General features: G+C 42.0%; 1 protein-coding gene across 14 annotated transcripts in view; it reads left to right on the top strand.

Moving 5' to 3' along the window:
- Positions 1-24,819, top strand: part of NTRK2 (neurotrophic receptor tyrosine kinase 2) — a 329,075-nt gene that overhangs the window by 9,212 nt on the left and 295,044 nt on the right. For all 14 annotated transcript variants that reach the window (XM_049116166.1, XM_025423180.3, XM_025423181.3 and 11 more), the window contains 2 exons: positions 20,359-20,433; positions 20,546-20,617. In XM_049116166.1, the coding sequence (XP_048972123.1) occupies positions 20,359-20,433; positions 20,546-20,617 (147 nt within the window). The remainder of the gene's footprint in view (positions 1-20,358; positions 20,434-20,545; positions 20,618-24,819) is intronic.

The following is a 24,819-nucleotide window of genomic DNA, read 5'->3' as shown; positions in this document are numbered from 1 at the left end:
TAATCAAGAGATAAATGATTTGTGTGCCCTTGGGAATATGGCATCTTCTAGTATAGAATAAAAATGGTAGTAATCACATACCATCTAGAGTCTCTTTTCTATTGAAAGTAAGGACCTATTGCTATTCCATACCCTACACTTCCCTGTGAGGTTCATATCCCAACAATCCTTGGGACACACAGACACACACACTAGGATTCTAATTGTGTGGATGTGATCTCTCTATGGAGATAGAAATGTATTTATAAAACTCCACTAGGTGTGGTTTTTTCAGACTTAATTATCTGGAACTGTAAAATTTCCCTAATAATTTAGGATTTACTTCCTTAAACCATCTAGACTTTTTTTTTTTTTCTGTTGAGATATAACTGACATACAACTTTAGTTTCAGGTGTACAACATAATGATTTGATATTTCTATGTATGATGAAACCATCGCCTCCATAAATCTAGTTAACATCTATCACCACGCATGGTCATAAATATTTTTCTTGAGATGAAAACTTTTAAGATCTATTCTTTTAGTGCTTTCAAATATACAACACAGTATTATTAACCCTAGTCACCACGTTGTGCATTACATCCCCACCCAGACTTCTAATTTTGTTTTAATGATTCTGGATTTCTCTTGAGGAGGAGGACCTGGGTGAAGTAGCAACTGTTAGTACTTTGACTCCATTAGCCAACCAGGCTACTCAGAGACCTGTTGTGTCTGTGATCAGTTCTCAATATTGACAAAGCAATCAATGAGGCATTCTTAGGCAACTTAACATGAGTGTAATTTAAATCAAAAGATAGTTGCATTTTGGTTTTCACCGTCTGAAACATAGTGCGGGCTCAAAAGGTAGGCTCTTCTAAACTCCAGGTTTTGTTTGCCAAAGTTGTCTCTGTTTCATGTGCCCCAGAGTCTCTTCCTGTGTGGTGGCAGAGGGGCTGCACCTGAATTCTCTGCCTTTTGCCCACTGGTTTCCCAGCTCAGGCCTTGGTGGATGCTCATCTCTGCAATGTGTACACACGTACACACTGGCCGGTGGACAGTACCTGTTGAGAAAATCGTCCCCGGCACAGAGGAAAAAAAAAAAAAGATTTTTTTTTTCTTTTTTTTTTTTTTGCCTATGATGCTTTGGTGCCTTCCTACTTGGCGGGCTTGCCTGCCGTCTTGCCCCCTCTCTGCTCCTGTGCCGCACGGCGCTGGCGTGGTCTTTCTAAATGCTGATCTCATTATGTCACTGCCTCTAATTGCCCCATGGCGCCTCATGTCTCTTAAAGGCCAAAGTTTGTTGTTGTTGCTTTGTTTTTTGTTTTTTAGTTAAACAAACAGACAAACGATCCAGATTGTCATTATATTGCTCTGAAATAAGGCAGATAACAATCCCAGGGACCCAAATGCACAGATCAGCGTTACCGTTGTTTCCTACACCAGTAGATCTATAAAGGAGAACTAATTATAACTGGGAGCTTGCTTGGTGATCTTGGAATTAGAGCAAGGGCACTTAATTCTGCATTTAAAATGTTAAATGGCATTAAGCTAAGCTTGCCTGAGGCATCCATCTCCATAATGGGAGCGCCTTCACAAAGAGAATGCAGAACTTGAAGTACTTTGGCCAGGACCTGTGTCCCCTGGATGGACACTCCTTTTTCTCTCCTTCATTTACTGCCCAGCACCAACTGTGAGTGACACATTCTTTCTTTGGAAAGCTTAATGCCTTCAGCCAAGCCTTGCTCAAGCCTGGGAACCTTTCAGATCCTTTAAAGTGATTTTACACATCTTTTTGCAGAAATGCATTCATTTTACCGTATGAAATTCTATTTGTGATTAGCTTTTTTTTTCAAGTCATATTTGAACATGATAAGAAATGCAAACGGTGGAAAGGAATGTATCATGAAAAATTAACCCCTCTGATCTCTCAGCTTCCAGCAGGAGTCTACTCACATACATGAGTGCATATATATGTCCTTTTTGTTTGTACACAAATGAAGGCATGCTGTACCCACTCTTCTGCATGTTGGTGTTTTTCTACTGAAGGCTGTATCTTAAAAATGTTTTTGTATCCAGTGCGTGGGAAATATCGGTGAGGGAGACAGAACGTGAGAGACTCCTAACTCTGGAAAATGAACAAGGGGTGGTGGAAAGGAAGGTGGGCGGGGGTACGGGGTGACAGGGTGACAGGAACTGAGGGGGGCACTTGATGGGATGAACACTGGGTGTTATTCTATATGTTAGCAAATCTAACTCCAATAAAAGAATATACAAAAAAAAAATGTTTCTGTATCAGCACCAACCTTATTGTTCACAGCCAGGCAGTAATCCTTTGAATGAATAGGTTGTTCTTTACTTAACCAACCCTCCTTTTTTTTTTTTTTTTCCCCAACCTCCTTTTGAACAACCTTATGTTCAAGTCTTTGCACACATGCATGATTTTATCTACAGGAAATCTATAGATAATCTCTATCTAGAATTTGAATTGCAGGGCCATTTGCAGGGTATTTGTGATTTTGTTAGATTTTAGGCCAAAGTGTCTGGCAAAGAGATCACATCATTTCATTCTCCCACCCAAACTGGAAGCACCTGTTTTTCTACCACTAAGCCAGCATTATTCATTATCAAACCTTTTGACCATTGTCAGTCATAATCCTGGGCAATGATATTCACCACTGCTTTATTTTGGAAATACATTTGACAAAAGAAAATTTATACCTTGCCTAACAATTTGCTTGTCTTCTGATGTTGGCTGTGCTGTTACTTCTACTTCTTCTTTTAGTGACACAATTGTATATTCTTTTGTAGTGAAATTTATGGCTTCTGTGTTGTAAATGTGGCTACAAGATTTCCCCACTCTGAGAGTATAAAATACGTCTGTATTTCCTTCTACTACTTTCACTACTTCATACTTCAAAGCTTTGCTCCATCTGCATTTTCAACATATAAGGAGAGAGTAGCAAAAAAATAGTTTTGTTACTTTTTCAAGATAGCTGATCAGCCGATCAGGTCTCTTGACACCGTAGATTATATAATTCTACCTGTCCCCCAGTAACTTCAGCTAGCAGTTTGGACCATTTTGGGATATATCCTATTGTGTTAATCAGCTCTGTCTATTTACTTGCCAGCATTACAGTTTTTATTTCCTAAAGCTTTAATTATTATTATTTTCTTCAAATATTAGTCTTGCTCACTAGTCTTTTTTTTTTTTTTAAGATTTTATTTATTTATTCATGAGAGACACAGAGAGAGAGAGAGAGAGAGAGAGAGAGAGAGAGAGAGAGAGGCAGAGACACAGGCAGGGGGAAAAGCAGGCTCCATGCAGGGAGCCCGACATGGGACTCAATCCTGGGTCTCCAGGATCAGGCCCTGGGCTGAAGGCGGCGCTAAACCACTGAGCCACCGGGGCTGCCCTCACTAGTCTTTCCTTTCAGAATATTCAGTTATTTTTGCATGATCATTTTTCCATACGAATTGTAGAAATTGCTTGCCTAGCTCCCCCCACATTGTATTGGTATTTTAAAATAAGATAGCGTTCTGTTTATATATTGAAATAAGTCTTAATGAATCTTAAAATCTTCAAATTCAAACCTCTAGCCTCATATCTTGCCTTTCCCTTTGTCCAGTGAGATAATACAACTATGCTCTTACTTAACTCCCTAGTTTCACATTGGCGGGCCTCTCTGCCTGGAACACCTTTCCCCTGCCTTCCTACCTCCGGGCTGCGTCCCCGCCGTGTACTCTTTCCCAATCTCAGAACAGGTCACTTAGCAACATAAATGCATTCCTGGCTACCCACCTGTACATACCACTAGGATGTGAGTGGCCTGGAGGCAAGGACCATGTGAATCTTGGTCATGCTTTCCCCCAGCACCTAACACAGTGTCCTAGATCTCCACATCATACACACACACGTGGATGTAGGAGCATGCATGCTCCTACAGATATATCATGGAGAATTCCAAGTAAAAGTGTGTACTAGTTGTTCTTTGGGCTGTCAGTAGAAAAATTTCTAGACATGACCTTTTACTCATCAGGTTAAGAAGTTTGTGGATTTAAATACCACAATGTTGGTTCATACACAGCAAAACAAAACAAAAACAAACAAACAAAAACCCAAAACAAAACAAAACCACCACAACAAACAAAAACCACAACAAATTCAGTTCCTGTAGAGAAGTAGCACAGCTAGCTGGAAAGGAAGAAAGATGAAGCTTTGATGGAGGAGGCATCTTGTGTATCTAACAGGAAGGTGGGACAGGGAAGCCATGGGAGGATGGGGGCAAGCAGATGATGGGAGATGCACAACAGACCAGCTCAACAGCAGAGGCAAAGCCAGGGACAAAGAATCATTCTAGGGACATCTGATCTCCTGCAAGCAAATAGGTCTAATGAGAAAGATTTGTGCTTTTTCTGTTGTGTAATAGCTAATAATGGCTATCCCTGTGGATCAATTGCCATTTTTCCCTGTGACTGCATTTATGGTGCTTTACTTACAAAGTGATTCTGGTGTGAGATTTCAGATGTGATTTATCCTTCTTGTAGCATGGCTGGTAGAAGCTGTTCATTTCTCTTAAAGAACTGCAGACATCAGGAGTATAAAAAGATGATGTGTCAGGGCCAGTTTAGTGTACCACCTGATACATATACTTGTGTGCTTTTGCAATCAAGGTGCATTGGGCTGATCCTATGAATGTTTCATGGGACTTCCTTTATATTTGTAATAATTAACACTATGGGGCATCTCGAAATTTTGATAGTTGTTTGCAAAACTGATCATAAAACAACTGATAGACGTACGAGATTGGGACGCTTTTAAAAATAGAGTGGAGTAGTATATAGGTGAACAGATTGTGTTGAATAATCTAAAAAGATAATTCCCCCTTGAGATAAATAACATCCATTTATTTATGTTTACAAAGCTGAAGTATGTTCATAATATACATACAAATGAAAATAGTTTAGACTCCATGTGTATTTTGAAAGTTAAATTTTTTAAAAGGAATGAGCATTATGGAACCGACACATAATGTTTACCTCTCATGAGAAAAGTCTTAGTTTTGTTTGAGGCATTGGCTCTCATGATAAGCCTGGGTGACTGTCTGGGGTATAACTTACTAGCCATTTCATTTATTCTTTCCCAAAACTGCTCTCTCACAATGGAGAGTGTCTTCTGGTGTGTTGAGGATGCTCTTGCCCTTTTATTTGCCTCAGTCTACCCCAGGCACATCAGTGGTCCTCTCCCTGGTGGTCCTCCAGCCAAGTTCCTCCATATGAGGCAGTGCGTCTACAGGGCTGACAGGATGCTCCTACACGTTTCCTGGTTAACTTAGTAGGATTCCAGAATTCCCTACCCCAAAACCCTGAGTCCACTTCTAATGTTTGTAGATGCCTTTTTCATAAGTCTGTCCTCCTAGGCACAGCAGGGATGGGGGAGAGGTCTGAGGCTGTCTGTGGTGGCGTGGATGGAGCTCCCTAGAATATGTCTTTTCTCTCCTTTCATTGGATTTTATATCTATATACAGTTCAGGAGACAATAGATCTTTTGTTGAAAACATCATCTTTTCCCATGGATGACTGAACTGGAGGCCAGCAATGAATTGTTTATACATACGTGTGTTAATTGATTGATCAATTCATTCATTTATTCAGCCAATTAATCAATCAAAAAATATGTTTTGAACATGGCCTCCCTGCCAGGCATTTTTCTGAGTCCTGGGCAACAAGACTTAGGCCAGTTCCTACCATCTATCTGGCCTGTTGAAGGGCACTAGTGGGGGCCCCCAGCCAGGTCACCCCCAGCCCTTCTGTCTCGAAGCCCTGTGGACAGTCTAGTCTATACAATTAAAACCCATCCATGCCACCACAGACAGCCTCAGACCTCTTCCCCATCCCTGCTGTGCCTAGGAGGACAGATTTATGGAAAAGGCCTCTACAAGCATTAGAAGTGCACTCAGGGTTTTGGGGTAGGGAATTCTGGAATCCTACTAAGTTAACCAGGAAAGGTGTAGAGCGTCCTGTCAGCACTGCCTCATATGGAGAAAATTGGCTGGAGGACCACCAGGGAGAGGACCACTGATGTGCCTGGACACTGCCCAGAGCAGAGGGAAAATGCTGTCTGAGCTTCTGTCTTGGGGATCTGATCTCTGCATCAGTGTAGCTGTGGGCTGTGATAGCTCTAGGATAGAGGAGGCTCAGGACTTAGACCAAGGAGTGTGCAGTGTGGTTGGCAGCCCAGCCAGGCTGCTCCTCCCAGTGATGCCCGTCTCTTCAGGGGAATTCTCAAACATGAGGGTCCCTGTTTCCAGCAAGGACAGCACGTGGAGGTTCTTCCCCTGACCATACCGTAAGCACTGTGCTATCACAGACCCAGACAGACCAGCAGAGCACAGACATGTTCCCAGCAGTTAATGGGGGCAGTTAAACATCAGTAGCTACCAGCTTCCACCTTTCTCTCTTCCCCATACAGTTTTTTAAATTCCCCCTGAAAGGTCTAGATCTGAATGTAATATTTTAAGAATCAGCTCATTATGGTTGAATATATAAATATGTTTTTTTAGTGGCACCCTAGCAGGATCCTAGCATTCTGAAGACTGTGTCTAAAAAGTGCCTTTCCTCATTATTTTTTTCCCCAAATTAAAACATCACTGAATTTAAATGTCCATGGCCATGCACAGGAGGATCAACAAATTGATTTTTCATTTTCTTTGGGCGTTTGTATAGGGGAAGGATGCGGGCTGGGAGTCAGGATTTCTTGTTGGATTGAAACCCCGCCCCCTCCAGTGAAGCTGGTCCACGTCTGCTACTTTGGATGAGTTATGACAGCTCTCTGTGTCTCAGTTTCCCCATCTGTAAAAGGGGACGATAATGGAACCTTTCTTATCAGATTTTTGTGAAGTTAAAATGAGCTGACTCGTGTGAAATGTTCACACTAGTGCCTGACATGTTAGGCTCGGCTGTTTTTATTTTGTATGACTCTCCTCGACTATATTCCGAGGGCAAGTAGGCTCTCTTGGGCTAGGGGAGGTGGGAGAAGCAAGAGAATCGGCCTTGAGCATGGCACCGGCAGGCACGGGGGTTAGGAGGACAGATGTTAAAGGGCGTTGGTTCTTTTCATACAACTGTTGCTTTTTTGCTTTTTTGCTATTACTCTCATATGTGGGACCTGGACTGCTCCCCTGATTGGGACATTGACCATTTGTGTGCCAAGCAGTCCTCTGCACGGGCTCAGATGTAGCTATTATTCAGGTCACTGTCTTTATTCTGCAACTTTGTAGGCCTGGTCCATTTTATTTTATTTTATTAAATATTTTATTTATTTATTCATGAGAGACACACAGAGAGAGGCAGAGACACAGGCAGAGGGAGAAGCAGGTTTCATGCAGGAGGCCGGATGAGGGACTCGATCCAGGGACTCGATTCTCGGACCCCCGGGGTCACAACCTGAGGCAAAGGCAGACGCTCAAGCTCTGAGCCACCCAGGCAACCCTATTAGGTTGTTGATAACAGCTCCCTTGGAGTCTGGTGCTTATCAGTTACTTTGCATATCACTTTTTTTTTTTTTTAACCTGTCTCTCTCACTCTTTAATTGTGAAGCTTTTTAAGAAAAGATCTTTTAGGGACGCCTGGGTGGCTCAGTGGTTGAATGTCTGCCTTTGGCTCAGGTTGTGATCTTGGGGTCCTGGGATCTAGTGCCACATTGGGTTCCCCACAGGGAGCCTGCTTCTTCCTCTGCCTATGTCTCTGCCTCTCTCTCCGTGTTTCTCATGAGTAAATAAATAGAATCTTTAAAACAAATCTTTTAAAATGTTATGGGGAAATAACATGAAATTTACTGTCTTCACCATTTTTTACAGGTACATTTCAGTGGCCAAAGTTCATTCACACCTTTATGCAACCATCACCACCATCCATCTCCAAAGTCCTTATCATTTTGCAAAACTGAAACTCTGTACCCAATAAACAACAACTCCCCACTCCCTTCCCTGCAGTTCCAGGCAACCTCCCTTTTACCTTTGGTCTCTTGTGAATTTGACAACAGTAGGTACCTCAAAAATACACATCCTTTTGAACTGTGATATATTCCTTGAATTACAGTTTTTATCAGAGATCTGCTTAGGATTTTTAGATGCACTCACACTTCTTCTCTGCAAAATAGCTTCTCTTTATTGTGGCCTTACACAACCACTTAGGACTGGGATCCCTTTTCAGAAGCATCTTTGTAGTTTCACTCCAAAGAAAGTAATCTCTAACCTTCTGTAAAAATGACTAAAGGTTAACATGTGAAGTGAAACCAGTGAAGATAAAATTGGAAGTGTTGCTCACATTCTATCGCTCCCCTTACTCCCACAGCCTATAAATGTTGGATGAAAAATTGTGCCAAAATCAAAACAGACCTTCACACAGAGATCCTAAAATTTTACCACTTGAATCATTCTCTTTTCTTGACGTTATGCCTGATGCTCATTTTTTTCTCAGTGCCGTGTTTGATCTATCCTAAAGCTGGAGCAGAAATATTAGTTCAAAAAGTGCTCTTCATATGGAATGATTTGACCTGACGAGAGTCCAAGAGCTTTCAGAACTGTGTTATGTTGTGATTAGTGCTGACTTGAACACTTCTTAGAATTCTTAAGACCTGGGCTAATCATTGGAAGTACTTCACTAGTCGTAAGTGAAACATTGATTGGCCTGCAATAACAGGGAAAGAGGAAAAGACATCTTTTCTTATGATTATTTATTTATTTATTCATGAGAGAGGCAGAGACACAGGCAGAGGGAGAAGTAGGCTCCATGCAGGGAGCCTAACATGGGACTCGATCCCGGGTCTCCAGGATCAGGCCCTGGGCTGAAGGCAGCGCTAAACCGCTGAGCTACCTGGGCTCCCCAAAACATTTTTTTTTTTTTATATACGAGATAATTTATTCATGTGTTGGATTGGAGTTGCAAGAAGACTTTGTGAACAATCACTCCAAAACCTAAAAACATCATGGATTAAATTATTTACTAATCCATTTCTTGAAAACGACTCTAGGCAATTCCATTGTCTTAGCCTATTCATAATGGCCACTTAATTGGCATTGAATGAATGCTAGAAATGTCACAATTATTCACTTTATCATCGGTATTTGAATAACTGGTGATAATAACTTTACATGGGAAGGTCAAGAAGGTAAAAATGAGAGGGAGGGAATAAGGAGTGAAAAAATGGGCTAGAACTCCCAGCTAACTCAAATGGTTGACATAGTTGCTGTAACTGAGCACAACATTTGTTCTCAACTTCCTGGCAGTGAAAAGAGAAGCTCATTATTGGTAAAGAGAATGCCTACTAATTCCACAGGAACATAGCTTTGTCTGGCACTATGTTCTGGAAGGAATTTCTTTTGCGGGGACAATGAGTGATGTAATTTGCAGCTTTTGTGAAAAACGCAGACATAGATTTCATTTTCTTCTTACCAAGAAAGCCAGTGACAGTTGGGGGAAATGACAAGGACGTCCATTCTGCAAGGAGGCTAAAGTGGCCCCAAAATGTAATCTCCCGGTGCTTGGAATTATAAAACCAATGCAACGCAAGAGCCCGGTCTCCCGTCCCCAGTACCTTTTGCTGAACCAGGCTTTGCTAGACTAGAAGCTGGACTACAGATGATTTGAAGATGTCTCTTCTGACCAGAGCCTGGAAAATTCTCATTTCTGGTACTGGTTAAGGCCAGATCCATTCTCTTTGGAAACCAGACAAGCAGATGGTGGGACTGACATCCTTTTTATAAAGACCTAGCAGGCCAGACTGTGTGCTCATCCAGGTGGAAGCCACCCTGTCCGCAGCTGCACATGAGCTGGGGAGGTAACAGCAGGCAGATCCAGACTTGCCAGGGAAGCAGCCCTTCAGTGGCCCCAGAAAGTGGGCGGATGCTCTGTTGAGACCTTGGAGTTCCTCCCACAGAGCACAGCAGAGATGGTTTTAGTCTAGAAGCTGTTAGGAGCACGTGTGACCAGGCTGTGCCCCAGCCAGAGGAAAAGGCTGCTCAGGCTCCTGGGGAGTCCCTAACCCCAAGAGGGATGGCCCCTTGAGGGCCTGCCAGGATGAATTAGATGCAAAGTGCAGCCTAAGTCCCCCAGTGAGCCAACTCGTATTGTTGGTGGCTTCCTATTGACCAACGTTGGAGGATACCCACCCACAATAAAAATTTTAGCTTGATTCTATCTTGAGCCTCTTCTTGACGGTAGTTGGCTCTCGGACCGTTTCTACCTTAGGGCTCCTCACTTAATGTGGGAAAAGTATGTCACTGTACATGTTTAGTTACTTGTCTTTCCATTTGCTCATGGTAGGTGGTTGTGACTTCTCCAAAGCTCTGAGACCTAGTGTGAAATATACAATGATATCAAATTAGTTGGAAAGAAAACCGTGTGTTTTTGATCAGGAAAAACCCACATCTCTTGCTTTTCCTGAGCATTATATTCACCACTCTACCAAGTATAAAATTAAACTTGGCTTAGGTTTATGTCAGTTTTAGTTTTTAGGAACAGAGGATGCTTCTAAAGCTCTGGGACAGGTAGACATAATTTTGTTTTTTAATGAGGTATTTTTATTGTGGGCCTCTGTGTTGTTTTATTCGATGAGACTTGTAGGGATGTTTGTGCGTGGAGGTGACCTATTGGTGTAGAATAGTTGGAGCATTGATATCTCAGGGGAAATTACAGGCAAGAATTAAGTCAAGTGTCATAAAATCTTTCCATGGGGCAGTGAAATAGCCGAGAGCAGTCGGGAATAGGACCAACTGGAAATGTGCCCCAAACCTCCAGGGGCGGTGTACTCAGCTCTTCCTGACTGTTGCCAGGAAGAAATGCTAGTCCAGTTTGGTGGACCTTCAGTTTTTTTGTTTTTGTTTTTTTTAAGAATATGAAAATTCAGAATTGTAAAATGTGAAATCTTCCCATTTTGGAAAAGTTGGAGACAGACAAGAAAATGTTTAAAAAAAAAAAAAAGACCCCATGTTGACTGGATGTTGATCTGGACCACATGCGACTGCTGTGACTTCTGGTCAGTTTATAAGATTTACCTGTCACATGATTTGTGGGCCAGGGGCCAGTCCTGAGTCTGTATGGAAGGCTATGCTAATCAGTACAATTAAACTCACATTCCCTGGGGAGAAGACCAGTATATTTTAGGTAGAAAGCCAACTTTAAGGTTTCTTCTTTTTTCATAATCAATTTCTTGGGCCATAAAATATAGTGTTTCTTGTTGGCAAGCCCCTGTTGCTAGAGAGAGATGAAGAAAATGCTATATAAATACTCAGAAACCTAGAGAGTAATTTTTCTTCATAAGATTTTGCTGCTGTTTTCTTATAATGTGTGTGCTGAAGGGAACTGAGACATTATCAAGTCCAATGTCCTCTTCCATGGGCGTGGCCACAGGAGGCAGTCTACAGGAAGCCCCGCAGCTGGGTAGTGACCAGGCCAGCCCTGGAACCTTTGTCTTCTGCTGATCATTGGTCATGACTGGAATTAATTGAAGTCCTCAGATGGGACCTCAGATGTCCTCATGGGGCTGTCTCCTAATTTCCCTAACATCCTTACAGATGAGGAAACTGAGGCATGGGGATCTGTCCCTGGTCGTATAGTTCATAAGAGGTGAAGCTAGCAGAGTGTGCTTATCTCTCACACAACACCACTGATTATCCCAGTCACTTGAATTCTTAAATTCCCAGGGCAGTTGGGCTCTTCTAGGAAACTGCAGTTCTCAGAGCTTGGCATTGTGGAAGAATCTGAAGATTTTCCATTTCTCTCCTGTTACAGCTCTATGTACATAGGATGCATGAGACCATCCTGTAAAATGTCCTCATTCTTCTTCATTGACTATTGTTTTTAGGCCTTGATTATCTTTGAAGGTCCATTTTGTAGAAGTTTTATAAACCATTCTGTGCTGGATTTGCAAGTCCACGGTCGTAATGGTGTGGTCTGTAGCCCCCAGCTTGTAATCCAGAGGCAGGGAGACAGGGGTTCAGATCTTGTTTGGGCAGCTGTGTGACCTTGGAGAAGTGACCTGGCATGGTTTTGCCTCTGTTTCCTCTTCTGAAGAGCAGAAGCAATTAGCGTGCTCTCCTGGTAGCATTGTTGTGTCAGCACCCTTAAGGGTCATCCCTGGATGACCCAGTGCCTGGCCCACAGCATTCCACCAAAGGGAATTACTTGTGCTCCTTAATGCCCCTGGCCAAAAAGAAGCTGGAAGTGCTAATGCCAATCAGCATGCACTAGTAAGCCCTTTGAATTCAGGTTGAACATATTATTTGGTCTTCTCTGCATCCATGTCTTCAGAGTTGGGGCAATGCAACCTCTCAAAAAAGTGGACCAATCTCTTGGGTCGATTCCTGCAATAGACTGAGAGTCTTGCTTTGGTCCATCAGAGTATCATTTGCATCTGTTTGGGGATTGACTTTCAAAACTCTCAGAATTTTTGTTGAGAAACTGAAGCTGCCTTGCTGTGAACCCAGAGACCAAGGACAGTATTTTTTAAGGATTATTGTATTCCTTATGAAAGAAATCTATGGCAGAGAGGATCCCATCAACATTAACATTGAAGTGCCTCACCCCATGGCTATAAGCCTGGGTGCACATCACAATCTCATGTGGCAGTATGAATTCTACTTCTATTAACTTGCTTATTTATTTATTTGGTAGTAGTGGGGGTAGTGGGTAGTGGAGGGTGGCCAGGGTAGCACGAAGTGATTCCATTTGGAAGAGTGGCCATTAGAAATAGTCACTGCTATTTCTATTTCTTTCTGATGTGTTGCCAAAGTAAAGTTCAGGCAATAAAATGTAAGCTAAAGGAAAATTTTACTTTTGAATAATACTGCTGTTAAGCTAATACACATGAAGACAAGATGCATTAAAGCCACTCTTTGTTACTTTGGAAGATTACCTGTAGGAATTATTTGGTAGGCTGTTCAAACCAATGTGAAATCTTTTCAAATGGGTTGAGTACCCTTTCCAGGAATCTGTAATTCAGAAGTGTTTCTGTGAATTTTCCCTAAAATTCCCTCTTCTCTCTCTTCTTTTCTGAAAAGCCACCCATAAGTTTTTGTTAAGCGTAAGGAGAAGAAATTCACTAAGAAGATGTCTTAGTGAGGGTCCTGGATGTCAAGTTGAGACTGGAGAAGCTTTAGTGACAATACAGAACAAAATGGCAAATAGTATGGATTTTGCTAATATTCAAATTCTTTACCTTTTGACTTTCTGGTCACCCTGAAAGCCCTGACCTCCATTTAGGCCTCTGCTAACCTGCCCAGCTACATCTTGTAGTTCCTTCCTTTGTGTCCTTTCAGCATGGGTACTTGTACCTCTGCTTGGACCCTTCTCTTATCTGCTTATCAAATACTGTGGCAATGAGTGCTGTCCCCCAGATGGCATCTCCTCCTCCTTGGTCAAGGACCACTACTGGATCTGGGGATACCTGCTTAGTGGTTGAGCATCTGCCTTTGGCTCAGGGCATGATCCCAGGGCCCGGGGATCAAATCCCACATTGGGCTCCTTGCAAGGAGCCTGCTTCTCCCTCTGCTGTGTCTCTGTCTCTCTCTGTGTCTCTCATGAATAAATGAATTAAAAAAAAATCTTAAAAAAGAAAAGAAAAGAAAAGAAAAGAAAAGAACCAATGGATCTGAAGACTCTTGGAGGCCATTTGTAGTCTTAACATTCTCGAGCCTGAGGGGGTCAATGGCAAATCAGTGCTCATCTTCCTAGGGCAAATAGTTGTCATCATTAAATAAATTAATTGGTTTGAATATATTGTATGCTTGCCATCTAAATTTGCTTTTAGATTGGACTAATTTTGCTTTTGCAATTGGCACTTCCTCTTATACTGTCTTTACTTTCTTTGTTTTCTATGTGATTGTTTCCTGTTATCACACATGTGTATGTATTTCTGGTCTTTCCAATGTGATAAAAGAAATTCCCAAGTGGAGGACCCGTGGATTTGTTTGATTGTTTTAAGTCAATGACATCCTGAGAATATCAACTATGTGCTAGGAAGCACAGATGCAGTGAGATGCCTAGAACCCTTCCCTCTGAGGAGTTTAACAGCTCAGTTGGGGAGTCAGGTAGGTTAAGAGAAAAATACAGTTGTGGGTACATAAAGAACCTTCATGGGGATCCCTGGGTGGCGCAGCGGTTTAGCGCCTGCCTTTGGCCCAGGGCGCGATCCTGGAGACCCGGGATCGAATCCCATGTCGGGCTCCCGGTGCATGGAGCCTGCTTCTCCCTCTGCCTATGTCTCTGCCTCTCTCTCTCTCTCTGTGGCTATCATAAATAAATAAAAATTTAAAAAAAATAAAAAAAAAAAGAACCTTCATTCTCTCATATTCTTTTTTTTTTTTTTAAGATTTTGTTTATTCATTCATGAGAGACACAGAGAGAGGCAGAGACATAGGTAGAGGGAGAAGCAAGCTCCCTGCAGGGATCCCAGTGTGGGTCTCAATCCCAGGACCCTGGGATCATGCCCTGAGGTGAAGGCAGCCGCTGAACCACTAAGCTTCCCAGACGTTCTGATTCTCTCTAATTCTTTTTTTTTTTTTTTTTAAGATTTTACTTATTTATTCATGAGACACACACACAGGGAGAGAGAGAGAGAGAGAGAGAGAGAGAGAGAGAGAGAGGCAGAGACACAGGAGGAGGGAAAAGCAGGCTCCATGCAGGGAGCCCAATGTGGGATTCGATCCCAGGACCCCGAGATCATGCCCTGAGCCGAAGGCAGCCGCTCAACCACTGAGCTTCCCAGTCATTCTGATTCTCTCTAATTCCTAAGTACAAAGTTAGGATGGTACAATAAATGCTAAAAAAAAAAAAAAAGGTTGCCAACTGATGGTATAAAAATATTCTGATCGGAAAAAAGCTTTTTTGGTGTTGCCTAGAAATCAGTCAGTATTCTAGGTAATGTAGGGTCCCAGAATAGATGTGGGTGAATTCATTGAAAAGCCCCTTGAATACACAATTCAGCTTTTAGGGCAATAGGCAATGATTCTGGAATGTAGCAAAAGTGAAAAGCAACAATGAAAACAACCCTCATAATACAAGGTCCTGTATTTAGATTTGAGAAAGAAAGAAGGCATATTTGGACAAAACAGGAGGGTTGCAGGCCAACAGTGACAACAGTCTAGGCAGATGACTGATGGAGGGGGGGCACCACAGGGGCTGAGAGGCCAAGGAGATACATGGAGAAAATGTTAAAGAGTATCAAATGAAAGAAACCCAAACCTGCTGCATCTGTGTGTCACCATTTAAAGTCTGCTGACTTGCCTAAAAGAGAATCGAGGCAGGGTCTGCAGGTTAGGATGGCAGAGGCTTAGTTTTCTGTGAGATATCAAAGCTCTGCTGAACTCATATGAGATTTCTTATCAGACAGGTAGGTGCTGGGACATGGGCTCAGGGTGGATGTCTTGTGTCTTGAAACCTCTGGGACCTCAGTTTTCCAGAACAGTGGGCATAGGTCAGAGGAGTTAGGGGTTGTCACAGAGAGAAAGCCCCTGAGAAAGGCTTGCGCCAAACTGGTGGCCCTTCCCACTGCTTTGAGGGGAAATGACATCTTTCTTGGAGACGTGCTTTTATTAAGCCAAGTTTGACTCAGTCAAGAGCCCTCATAGTTTCACAGCACTTTGACTGGAGTGATGGGAAAGCCTTGCCTGGATGTACACCTTCCAGTTGTGTGCCCTGGTCGCCACTTTCTCTCTCCTCCCTAACCCTGGAACGGTCTCCACAGCTGCTGCATTACTGGTGGCTCCAGTGAGTGGGAGAGCTCAAAAGGCCTGTGTTGCCAAGGTCTTGCTGGAGGCACTTGGAAATCACCAGTAGGGGGCAGCCCAACATGCTCCTTTGTCTGCTGGTTCCTGTCCAGGGCTCTGGGACAGAGAGCAGAAGGTTTTCAGACTGTCTTTTCCATGGTCCAGGGAACCAAGAGCCCAAGTATATTTGGCCTTGTAACTTCAAAGCTCTGGGGTCCAGCTTCCCTGCAGTTACTTCATTTGTATGGCTTTCTCTGTCTTTTTCCATTTCTCTCCTTCCCTTTTTTCCTTCCTCCCTTCTTTCTTTTTTCTTCCTAAATTAAAAAATTTCAAAAAAAAATATAACGACATAAAAATACTTTGTGTACTTACATTCAGAACCAACACGACGTTTTTGTCTGTTTTTTGTTATGTCTTTTCTCTTTTAATAAGAGTGGTTTTCTAGTTTAATAAGAGAAATAGTTTAATTTTTTAAATCCCAAATCCATCCTCTTTTCCCAAGGTGGCCTTCCTTTAGTCTTCTTTTTAGGCTTGACAAATATCCTAGACTGTGAGCATTAAGTGATGTTGTTTTCTGTGCGTTTTTTAAAGCTCACAAAAATTGTTATACATCATATGTACATATCTGTGTGCAATTTTGCTTATTTTGCCTTCTCACTTAGCATGAAGATCTCTTTCTACTAAAATACAAAGATCTAGTTCAATTAAACCTTATTTTTTCTGTTTATTTTTTTTTTAATTTAAATGTTAATTATAGTATATTAACATGCAGTATAATATTAATTTCAAGTATACAACATAGTGATTCAACATTTCCATACATCATCCATGCTCATCATGACAGGTGAACTCCTTAATCCCGACACCTGTTTTCCCCAACCTCTTCTTACTTCTCCTCTGGTTGTTTTATATTTCTTTCTTTCTTTAAAAAAATATTTATTTAAGTAATCTCTACACCCAACGTGGGTCCTGAAGTCATGACCTCAAGATCAAGAGTTGCATGCTCTTCCAACTGGGCCAACCAGGCGCCCTCTCTGTTTCTTAATTATTGCACACTTGGGTTGTTTCTGACTTTGAATTCTGACTTTATTACAGTAAATATTCTTGTATATGTCTCTGTGTGTGCATGTGTAAGAATTTTTCTCAGGTAAATATCCGGAAATGGGATTACTGGGTTGTAAAGTGTGTTGATGTATCATTTTCCAGGATAAACTACTCTTCAGAGTGATTGTACCAATTTACACTGCCTCCGACAATGTAAAAGAAATTCCCCACATTCTTAGAAATGCTTTATATTGCCAGACTTTAAACATGTTGTTCAACTAATGGGAGAGGAGTGGTATGTCCTTATTTTAATTTGCATTTCAGATTCCTTGTGGGATGGGCAGCTTTTAATCTGTTTCTTGGCCGCTGAGTTTCCCTTCTGTGAATTGTCGGTTATTACCTGCACTGGTTTCCATTCTAATCCTGTGATTCCTCACTTCATGCTGGCTGAGAAAAGTGTCTTGAAGGGGTGTGTAGAATGGATGAGCAGTTTATAGCCAGCAGCTATGTTGCGGTTATCTCTGCAGGTGGTAATTTACGAAGGGCAGTTCTTGGCATCTGGAGGGCGCTGAGCCACCTTTTAATCCAGTTCTTCTGTTGGTTTTTCCATTCTGATTAGGAGAAACATTCATGATTTATCCATGTTGCTACCTCCACAGTAGAAGAGTATTCTCTAGTGACCATTTTTTCATAATTTCACATGGTTCTTTTTATGGTTTTTCAGAAAAATCTCCTGTCCAGTCTTAGGTCCAAAAACTGTTATGCTTTGCTTAATGTCTGACATATTTTCATCTCCTGAACACTGTGAATTTACCACCAATGAAATTTATCTCCTTTTTCTTCTTTTCTACGGTATCAGTGACTGGAAAGCTTAGAATTAAGCCCAGTGCCCTTTACTAACAAGCATATGTATTTTGAACCTAATTCCTAGTTCTGTTGATATCTCTGCCTTTTTTTCCTTCTGTGTCCTCCATTCTAATTTTTAAAAAAGATTTTATTTATTTAATCATGAGAGACAGAGAGAGAGAGAGAGAGAGGCAGAAACAGACAGAGGGAGAAGCAGGCTCCATGCAGGAAGCCTGACGTAGGACTTGATCCCGGGAGTCCGGGATCACGCTGCGGAGTCAAAGGCAGACGCTCAACCGCTGAGCCACCCAGCCATGCCGCCATTCTAATTTATGTTAGCTCATTGTATTTTATTGAATAAAACTGGGGAGTTTATAGATTAAAAAATTCCATGACTAATGAAATAAAAAAAACAAAGGCCATCAATAACTAAAAGAAAAGCTAAAGATAAATGCTCTTTGCCACAGATGTTGACTAAGTACCTGTTGAGTATCGAGGCCCTGTCATAAGTATGGAGGATACAATGATGATCCCACCAAGAGAGCTGAAAAACTCTTAGAAGATTTCAGAACAGTGACAGACATCCCCCTAGTACAGCTGGAAGGCAGGAACAGACTTCTCTGGAAATCCTGGCTGTGACTGCAAAGGAAACCTTGCCCATGCTCTCTGCCCTTTTTTGCTGCCAGTTACATGAAAAAAGCATTAATATCTAGGGGGTCCCTGGAATGAAGTTCTTATCAGGAGATAATTTAGAAGAGGGAGGTCACTGTGGTATCTATTGAAAATATTAGTGGAATAATTTAAATAATCTAAAGTGTGATGATTTAGAAACATTTCATAAAAAATCTTGATGTTGAAAATTGAGCATTAGGAGTCTTAAAAGTGTTTCCTCCCAGAGTAGTAGGAGAGAAGGGAATGGATCCTTCCTGCACATTTACTAAGTCCCAGGCCCAAGATATCAGGGAAAATAAAGATATTTGAGCAGAAGATGCTCTATCTTGGAGGCTGCTTTTTTTCAAGATTTTTTTATTTATTCATGAGAGACATAGTGGCAGATACATAGACAGAGGAAGAAGCAGGCTCCCTGTGGGGATCTCAATGCAGAACTTGATCTCAGGATCCTGGGATCATGACCTGAGCCAAAGGCAGATACTCAACCACTGAGCCACCCAGATATTCCTCTTGGAGGCTGATTTTTTATGAAACAGAGAACAATGTTTATTTGGATGCTTTGAAAATTATTTTTGTTTGGTGTGATTTTGCTCTCTCAGAACATTTTCTTTTCTTTATTTTTAGAATTTATTTTCCAAAGTGGTGCCCCAATTCTTACCACACATCTTGACATCTATTTTTTTCTTTTTTGGATAGTGTAGAAGGGACCCATGCATATGTCAGTCTGTCCATCCATCGATCCATCCATCCATGTACCCACCCACCCACCCATCCACCTATCTATGTACCCTTTATCTTTTGAATACTTACCTTGTGCAAGGTACTTTGCTAGCTGCTATGGTGCATATTAAGAATTATAGATAGTATCCAGTTGTCTTTAAATAGGTTATGACCTAAGAAAAATAAATAGACAGCTACTCAGATAACTAGCACAAGGAAATTCCATCATGGTAGTTGTAATAGCTCTGTGTTTGTATTACCAGGGATTTTGTTGGTTGGAAGTGACAGAAATTCATATCAAACTTCCGTTAGTGACATGTAACCTCAGAGCTATCTGGATCCAAAGGCTCAAATGGCATTTTTCAGGGTTCTCTGTCTTATTTTATCTCATAGCTCTTTTTCCTTCCATGTGCTGACTTCATTGTTAGATAGTCTCTTTCCTTGTGGCAGAAAAATTTCTCATGGAGGCGCTGGGCCTGTATAATCTTTTCAGCTATGGTCCCAGGTTAAGAGTGTCTCTCTGTCTCGAATCACCTATTCAATTTTAGAGAAAATTCTCATTGGTCTGCTTGAGGCCACATGTATATCTCTGAGCCACTCATCATGACCAGAGGGATGGGATTCTCTGTCCTGCCAGCCGTCACTTTCCTCCTGTATTTGAGGGTCTGGTGGGTGGGGAAGAGGAGGGTTCCTACAGAAAGCGCATTGGGGCCACGTGGGCTTTGTGAACTGTGGTTCCTGGAAGGAGCAATTGGTATTAGTGGTGACAGAGGCAGATAAAGGGGGATACTGGGCCAAGAAAAGAGGGAGTGGGAAGAAAGGGAGGGAGTGGAGAAGGGGGACAGAAAGGGGAGGAGAATTTGCTTTGGTGTGTTAGGAGGTAAAAAGAAGGAGTGACAGGTTGTCTTGGTGTGTGCAGAAAGATGTGATCTGTCTTGCATGTGATGATGCCAGCAGCCCTGTAGCCATCACCATAAGAATGAAACACTTTTGAGTGGTAGCAGATACGTTTCCAGGTTATTTTGCTCTCTGTTTACAGGGGATGCCTTGAAAGGGGAGGCAGACTGAATTTGTTAGTTGAAAGTGATACAAGATTGAGAAAAAAAAGAAAACTTGGTGAACCTGTCATTGATCTTGAAACCTACTCAATCATGGTTTCTTCTTAGCCACATTTCAGTTTTTCCTCCTTTTGCTGTATTTTAAGAAAAAGGGTGGGGTTCAGGTAGATGGGGAGGGCTCACCACCCTGGTGAGGTAGGATAGAAGTTACTCGTTCTTTTATGTACTGTCTGCATTCTGACTGATGGGTTTTCACTCTCTGTGTTTTTTGCAGTTACATTGCCAATCAGAAAAGGTTGGAAATCATCAACGAAGATGATGTTGAAGCTTATGCAGGATTGAAGAATCTGTGAGTACTCAACAATTTCTACCTTGTCTCAGAACTTTTACTAATGCACTGTTATAATCAAGTGGGCTTCACCATTTCGTTCTAACATATGTGCAATTATATGCTTTCTTAGGACGATTGTGGACTCTGGATTAAAATTTGTGGCTCATAAAGCATTTCTGAAAAACAGCAACTTACAGCACATGTAAGTAAAGTTTCATTCTTTTGCTCTCCGGGACCCAAAGTACTCAATATTTTTCCCCTCTCTTTTCCTTCTTTTCCAAGACTCCAACCTCCTTTTTAAAACTTAACACAGATCTGATAATGGCTTAGAAATGTTCACTTTGATTTTTTAATAGCTTCAGAGGGGTACTTAGAACAGCCTGTGTATTCCCTTTCATAGATTTCTGGGCCATTTCCATCTTGGACAGAGCAAGAGGCCAACAACAGAGTCTGATGTGAAAACTGTAAACAACTTCTGTGTGCTGTAAACAACTTCTATAAAACAAGCTATGTATCCTGGTACAGGGTCCTTGATTCTTTTCCTTGGAATCATGACATGGTCCCTAGAAGACATCAAACTAGTGGAATTGAAAGAAACCAACTTGGCCTTGGCCTTTTTAGGGAACTAAGAATTACCAATACTACCCCCCTCACCATAGATCCTCTTTTGAAAGTTCACTTTCTCAAAGCTCTCTGTCATGATTGATAAAAGTGGAGAAAAATCAGTCATGGGACCTGCCAAAGGTTCAGACGATTATAAAGTAGCAGGTGTTTGCACCGAGGTCATGTTGATGCTTTGTCAACTGAGATCAGCTGGAAATACAGACAGTGGGCATTCTCAGGTTTTTTGCTGCTACGTCCTGTCAGATGATGGCACATAGTCCTTAAAGTGTGGCCTTCCTGAGAAGTTTCTTCATTAAACAGAGGATCACCTGCCCCTAAGCTAAGAATGGTGTTCTTTGGGTGTCCAGTGAAGGAATGTTCCTTGCATTTGTTGGCCTTTTGGCACTTTGCAAATTCTCTGTAACAATGTTTCTGTGTCTATGCATCTACAGTTGACCTACAGAATCTCTCCAGCATTATCTCACTTGAATTTTCTGACAATTGATAGGGAAGGTTTTTTTTGGTTTCCATTTCATGGACATAAAATCAGACTGAGGAAGTTTTTGGATTTGCTCAGATCCACAGATGAAAAGTGACAGAATTATGACTCCAGGGCTCACCCCTGGCCCTGCTCTTACAATAAGAGCAGGGTAAATAAAATTGATGCTATCCATATAATTAGAGAACCAGCCTTTCTTCTAATATTTGTGCTCTTCTCTTTCCTTGGGGAGAACAGCTCCCCAGCTGATTTCCATGCCAGTTATAAAAGACATCGCTCTGCTGGAGTAGGTCACCTGGACATTCTACAGAGATTTGTTGATTTTATGAAAAACCTTAATTTCCTAAAGCCAGTTCATATTTTATAGGTGGTGTTAATGATGAAGTCTATTTAAAAATAACGTCTGCGGAATTCAGATATAAACACTCAGCAAAAATGTGATAAAATTCCACCGAACTTGATTAACACATTTCATTTAAATGCTTTTTCGGCATCATGTCTGTGGTTGGTTTGCCTGCACAAATCTGATGTCTGCGTAGGTCTTGAGAGCATAAACAAAAGAGAAGTTGGATAGAAAAAAAAGTCAAAATGCTCTAAAGCCATCACTTAGATGTAATTAATAAGCTCAGTGATTGAGTTCTGGTATTTTCATTACAGCCAATATTACACCTGAATTACTCTCCTGACCACATTTTATTGGCTGTTTTACCCCATCATTTCTCCTACGGATGTGATTTGTACAGGAGGCTATGGTTAACTGTAGTTTTAGTAATAAGCTTATTTATTTATAAGGGGACTTATTCATAAGAGGGCTTACTCTACCTCTTAATACTTTCCCTTCCTGACTGTTGCATGCCATTTATATGAAAACCAAAGCCACCTGGTGAATTTTTTCAGGGTAATATTTGGTAGAATAATTTTCATGGCGTTCTGTGTGCTGTAAACAACTTCTATAAAACAAGCTATGTATCCCTGACTCCCAAAGAGGTGTCCTTTGAGAATGGAAAACCAAAGAGATGGACATATCTTGTATAGTTTATTTAAAAGGTAGTAGCCGGGGAACACCTCGATGGCTCAGCGGTTGAGCTGCCTTCAGCTCAGGACATGATCCCACATCCAGTTCCGCATCGGGCTCCCCTTGGGGAGCCTGCTTCTCCCTCTGCCTGTGACTCTGCCTCTCTCTCTGTGTCTCTCATGAATAAATAAAATAAAATCCTTAAAAAATAATAAAAAAAAAAGATAGAAGGCAGTAGCCGGGAAGTCAGGTCCCTGGCCAACCTGCAAAAACTCTGTTGACATTTTTAGGCATGAATATTAAGATAGAATGAAGTTAGACAATATTCAGACAGTCAGTAATGCCGGTAAGCTTGATATACAGGGTTCATGGACGAGAGAAGCTCCTAATCACCAGAATTAAATTAAATAAAGTAGTTGGCTTTGAGAATGGCAGGGAGGCAGGAGGGAGCAAATCAGTGTCTCCCATTGCAGACCTTAGTCCCAACCTCTGCTAATGACTGAGGGCTCGAGTGTTGGCTCATTCTTCCTGACTTTCTGCAATTACTTCAGCTATCAACACTTTAGATACCAGGGAACTGAAAAAGAAATGTGTATTAGAAGCTGTTTCTCTTTACTCCAGGGACATACTGATTATCTCTGAGCCTCCCCAACAATATGAAAATGTGCACAAGGGCAATCTATTTCACTTTGGGTTTTAGGGGAGATTTGGATTGGGTCCTGCCTCACCATCCCTCCCTCTGCCCTGGCAGATTCAGGATCACAAGGTGACTCTCCCCAGCCCCTGTGACGAATCACTTTTATTTCTTGGTGCCTTTAATTCCTACTGGGTGTCTGAGACCCCAGGGGTTGTGAGAAAAGCCAGTGTTTGTATTTTCCAGGGGCTTTGCAGAGGTGCTAATTAGTTCTTTTGCAAAGTTCCATCATCAAACAGTAAGAGAATTGTTGATTTTTCTTCCTCCCCTCCTCCTCTTTTTTGGCTTTTGGCCCTAATAATAAGTATGGTTCGTAAAACTCGTCTTGTTCTTTTGCATGTGAGCCCACTCTGGGCTGTGCTGCTGGCAGCCCAACAGAGCCAGCTGCTCCTGGTGCGGGCTTGGGGCTTCGGAGCTGCCCTAGACCTTGACCAGAGTGTCCTCCTGATCTGCCCCCTCTCTCCTGCTTCCTCCTGGGAGGGAGAGTCATGCTTTTGTTGGTGTTTCCTTCAGAGGGTGGGAATTTCTGAAGATGCCTGGAGAACACTGGCAGACTTGAGTTTTCAACGTATGATACTCCAGTGGAACTGATTCTTTAGTTCACGTTCCAAAAGAAAAGAGAAAAATGTATGTGGGCACATTTTACAACTTCCTGGTGGATTATTTTTTCACGTGGGTGAGCACTTTACGCTCAGTGTAAAGACAGAAGAAGGGAGCGTAGAAGGAAGAGGGAACCCTTGTGTAGGTAGAGTTTGGGTGAGTGGAACTCTTCCCTGTAGAAGGAGGCAGGGCAAGGACACACGCACTGTTGAATCAGGGGACCCCAGGGTGACTTTTTCTGTATTGATCATGTGACTAGCCTGGGCTCATGTGTTAACTCCTGGGCTAGAACCCCTCCCTGCAGGTGATGGTTCAGACACAGTGGAATGTCTGAACACCCCATGAGTTTGTTGGGTTGACACAGCAGACCAGCCTCTGGGAAGGGCCCGGGACTCCTGTCACCCTGAGGTATCCATCCGGTTCTTATCTCTCGGCCCAACGCTTGCCTTCCTGAGCAGGAGACAGATACTGGAAGGCTCATTATAATTTGTTGAGGGCTTGGCTGTTTTTGTCAAAGTTGATGTTTGTTTTACATTCCTGCTAGTTATTAAACACATGTCTGGAGGCTCAAGCATTGGACACTTTTTAAATAAATTCAACCAGTAAACACATTCACAGAACAAGTCAGCTGCCAGGATTATGGCTCTGAATTTTCTAGCTCAGGGCCTCATGGCACTGATCATTGGAAACGGAAACTCTTGCCCATTGAATAAAACTAAGTATTTGGAACATGTCAATAGATTCGTGAGTATTTTTTAAATCACAAATATGACTTGGTTTCATTGGCTTTTCATTGTCTGGTTGGTCCAGATCCGTTTTGTTTGTTTGTTTGTTTGTTTTGTTTTTTACTCTTTTATTTATTTAGTTGACAGAGTGAGCATGAACAGGGGAGGGGGAGAGGCAGAGAAAGAAAGAGAAGTAGATTCCGTCCCCTGAGCAGGGATCCCGATGTGGGGCTCCTTCCCAGGACCTGAGCGGAAGGCAGACACTTAA

This window comes from Canis lupus, chromosome 1 (assembly GCF_003254725.2).
Source record: "Canis lupus dingo isolate Sandy chromosome 1, ASM325472v2, whole genome shotgun sequence".
Lineage (NCBI taxonomy): Eukaryota > Metazoa > Chordata > Mammalia > Carnivora > Canidae > Canis > Canis lupus.
Note: the sequence above shows the minus strand (reverse complement) of the source record. Positions and strands in the feature narration are given on the sequence as shown.